Raw genomic sequence first — 3,405 nt, 5'->3', positions numbered from 1 at the left:
GGCAAGTGAAAAGGTTTTAAATACTAGAGTAGGACTGTCCCACAAGGGTTGCCGTGACATGGCGGGATGACTTTTACATTATTTTGATCAAAATTAGGTTTACTAAATACCTTTATTATTGTTACCTTTATGCATTATTTGCAGTTTATTTTTTACTTTTTAGTTTAGGATATTTGTGTTTTTTGCTTTTTGTTTTCTCTGCACCAAATCAGTAGTTTTCTACCACATATGGGGTATCGGCATTCTCAGGACAAATTGCACAAAAAATTTTATGGTCCATTGTCTCCCATTACCCTAGTGAAAATGAAAAATTTGGGAATAATACAACATTTTTGTGGGAAAAATGTGATCTTTTATTTTCATGGCTCAACATTATAAAATTATGTGAAGCACCTGAGGTTTCAAGGTGCTCACCACACCTCTAGATAAATTCCTTGAGGGGTCTATTTTACAAAATGGGGTCACTTCTGGGGGAGTTTCTACTGTTAAGGCACCTCAGGTGCTCTCCAAACGCTGCATCGCGTCCGCTCTCGATTCCAGCCAATTTAGTGTTCAAAAAGTCAAACTGTACTCCTTCCCTTCCAAGCTCTGCTGTGCACCCAAACAGTAGTTTTCCCCCAGTAGTTTTCTCCTGTTGTGAAAATTGCTGTGAAAATAAAAAAATGATGCTAACATGTTTGTAAGAGTAAAACGTTAATTTTTTTTCTTTCCACATTCCTTTAATTCCTGTAAAGAACCTGAAAAGTTAATAAACTTCTTGAATGTTGTTTGGAGCACTTTGAGGGATGCAGTTTTTAGAATGGTGTCACTTTTGGGTATTTTCTGTCATACAGACCCCTCAAAGTTACTTCAAATGTGACGTGGTCCCTAAAAAAATGGTTCTGTAAATTTTGTTGGAAAAATGAGAAATTGCTGTTCAACTTTTAATGCTTCTAACTTCCTAACAAAAAAAATATGTTCAAAAAATGATTCTGATATAAAGAAGACATATTAGAAATCATGTTATTTATTATTTATTTTGTGTAGTACAACCATCTGATTTAAGGGCATAAAAATGTAAAGTTTGAAAATAGTGACATTTTCACATTTTTTGTCAAATTTTCAATGTGTTCATAAATAAATTCAAATCATATCGACCAAAATCTACCACTAACATGAAGCACAAAATGTCTCAAAAGAACAAACTCAGAATCACTAGCTTAAGTTAAAGCGTTCCAGAGTTATTACCACAATAGTGACATTGGCCAGATTATAATATACTGTATATATAATATAATTAATGTACAAAGTGGCTCGGTCCTTAAGGGGTTAAACCTCTAATTATTATTCTCATGTCACAACACTGCATCAGTAATTTGCAGCTGATTTTCTTTGTGCACATTCCCTCAAGGGGTTAAGACATTTATATTCTAAACATTCATAGCGTGGGATTTTTACTTCTATTAGAAAATGAGGTTATGTATTATATAAGGAGCAGCTGTATTAGTATTGGATTAGTATAGTATTATCTGCTGGGACTTTATGAGCCATTCAGTGATGTCACTTCCAGGACTTCTCTCATTGCTGACAGTGTAACTAGTGGTTGTACTGAAAAGCTCCAACACAGCACAGAATGACAGAGCAAGCCGGAAATTCCTCAAGAGCGTTAGTAATTGCTAGGAAACATGGGTTTCACCACCAGTGTATATATAACAGGAGATATTTCAGGAAGCATGCACAGCTACCTACCGAAGACCCAGAAGATCCTTACAGAGAGGAACATTTGCACCAGATATGGGAGGACTCCTGAGCAGAATCTACCAAACTCTTCTGAACTTCACTGGAACCAAAGCCCGGATTGTGCTATTGGGTCTTGATGGTGCTGGAAAGACAACTATACTATATAGACTGAAGCTGAATGAGACAGTCTCTACAATCCCCACCATCGGATTCAATGTTGAAACTGTCGAACCCATCCGTAACATCACCTTCATCATGTGGGACATGGGGAGTCAGGGCAAGGTCAGACCCCTGTGGAAACACTACCTAACAAACACAGACGGTCTGGTTTTTGTGGTGGACAGTGCTGATCCCGAGAGGTTTGAGGAGGCCAGGGAAGAGCTCATCACCATCTTGGAAAGTGATGAAATGAGAGGCGTCCCCTTCATGGTGATGGCCAATAAGCAAGATCTACCTGGTGCCCAGAAGCCCATGGAGCTAGCAGAGAAATTGGGACTGATGAAGATGAAAAGGCACCAGTGGCACATCCAAGGTTGTTGTGCTGCCAATGGGGATGGACTTGTAGAGGGGCTGGAGGTCCTCACCAATTTGGTAAAACAGTTTCAAAAGAACAAACAGTTCTGATTGAGAAAATTTCTCTTATGACAAAAACTGGCACCACATGAATTTGGACAAATGTTCTGTGGACATTACTAGCTCCTTTGCACTTTTTCAAACCACATATTAAGAATGACAGGTTCATTTGTTTACTTTAAAGCCAGTATCAAGAACGGTTCATATTTGCCTACTACATTATGATGAAAGCATGCTGCTGTCTGGCCCCTATCTCGAGATGCCTCTATAACAAAGCTAGATTTCCAAGCTCCAGTGGACATTAAGATATGAATATGGGAAGATTTCCTATATCCTTATATTTATAGATAATAACTTTCTAATTGCAGTACCTCACTCTTATCAGAAAGTTTTACCGAGTCCTATATATTATTTATACAAAGTATAAGAATTTCATTATATTGTACACATTTACGTTTTGGACTTTGTGTATTTATGATGCTTGAAACTTATTTTTGTTAATAAATGTTAATTCTGAGAAGAATAAATTATTTGATCCTGCATTAAAGGTTAATTCTTATCGTACGCACACATAGTGGGATCATATGGCTCAATGTAGTGATGTGTGTGATATGGGAAGGGATTCAGATAATCACGAGAGATCAATATTTCAACACGTAGACAATGTCTTTACAAATAAGTAATATCTTCCCTTTTGCATGTTCCTTCACACAATTAATGATATAATCCTTGCTGCTTGTAGCCATCACTAGTGAAGCTCACTGCTATGAATTTTTATAGCTAACAGCTACTAGTAAGCTCAAGTGTAACTGTTGAAAACTCTATGCAATGAGGTCCCCCTAGTGGTGTCTGCAGGACAGCACTATGATTGTGAGAGGGAAATTGTTGCCCTTCCAATTTCTTGTAATCAATAGTTTTCTTACCTCCTCGATCGTTACTTGTGTTGCAATCACTGGTCCGATTAAAATTAGGCCAACAGAGCCTGAGAGTGTTGGCATCCCAAAGTCATCAACATCTGAGCCGAGTGGTGACATTGAAAGGGGTTATCCTGAAAAAAAAGTTATTACTTATTCACTAGATAGGTTATAACTTACTAATTGGTGTCAGTCAGAC

General features: G+C 37.5%; 1 protein-coding gene across 1 annotated transcript; it reads left to right on the top strand.

Moving 5' to 3' along the window:
• The first annotated feature begins 1,662 nt into the window (after nt 1–1,662).
• Nucleotides 1,663–2,720, top strand: LOC141086691 (uncharacterized). The gene has a single exon (XM_073572908.1). The coding sequence runs from the start codon at nt 1,774–1,776 to the stop codon at nt 2,341–2,343; it is 570 nt and encodes a 189-aa protein (XP_073429009.1). The 5' UTR covers nt 1,663–1,773; the 3' UTR covers nt 2,344–2,720.
• The last annotated feature ends 685 nt before the right edge of the window (nt 2,721–3,405 follow it).

Source organism: Dendrobates tinctorius, unplaced genomic scaffold (genome assembly GCF_039654945.1).
Source record: "Dendrobates tinctorius isolate UK_male_01 unplaced genomic scaffold, ASM3965494v1 ptg000032l, whole genome shotgun sequence".
Classification (NCBI taxonomy): Eukaryota; Metazoa; Chordata; class Amphibia; order Anura; family Dendrobatidae; genus Dendrobates; species Dendrobates tinctorius.
The sequence above is the reverse complement of the archived record's forward strand: the minus strand, read 5'-3'. Positions and strand labels throughout refer to the sequence as shown.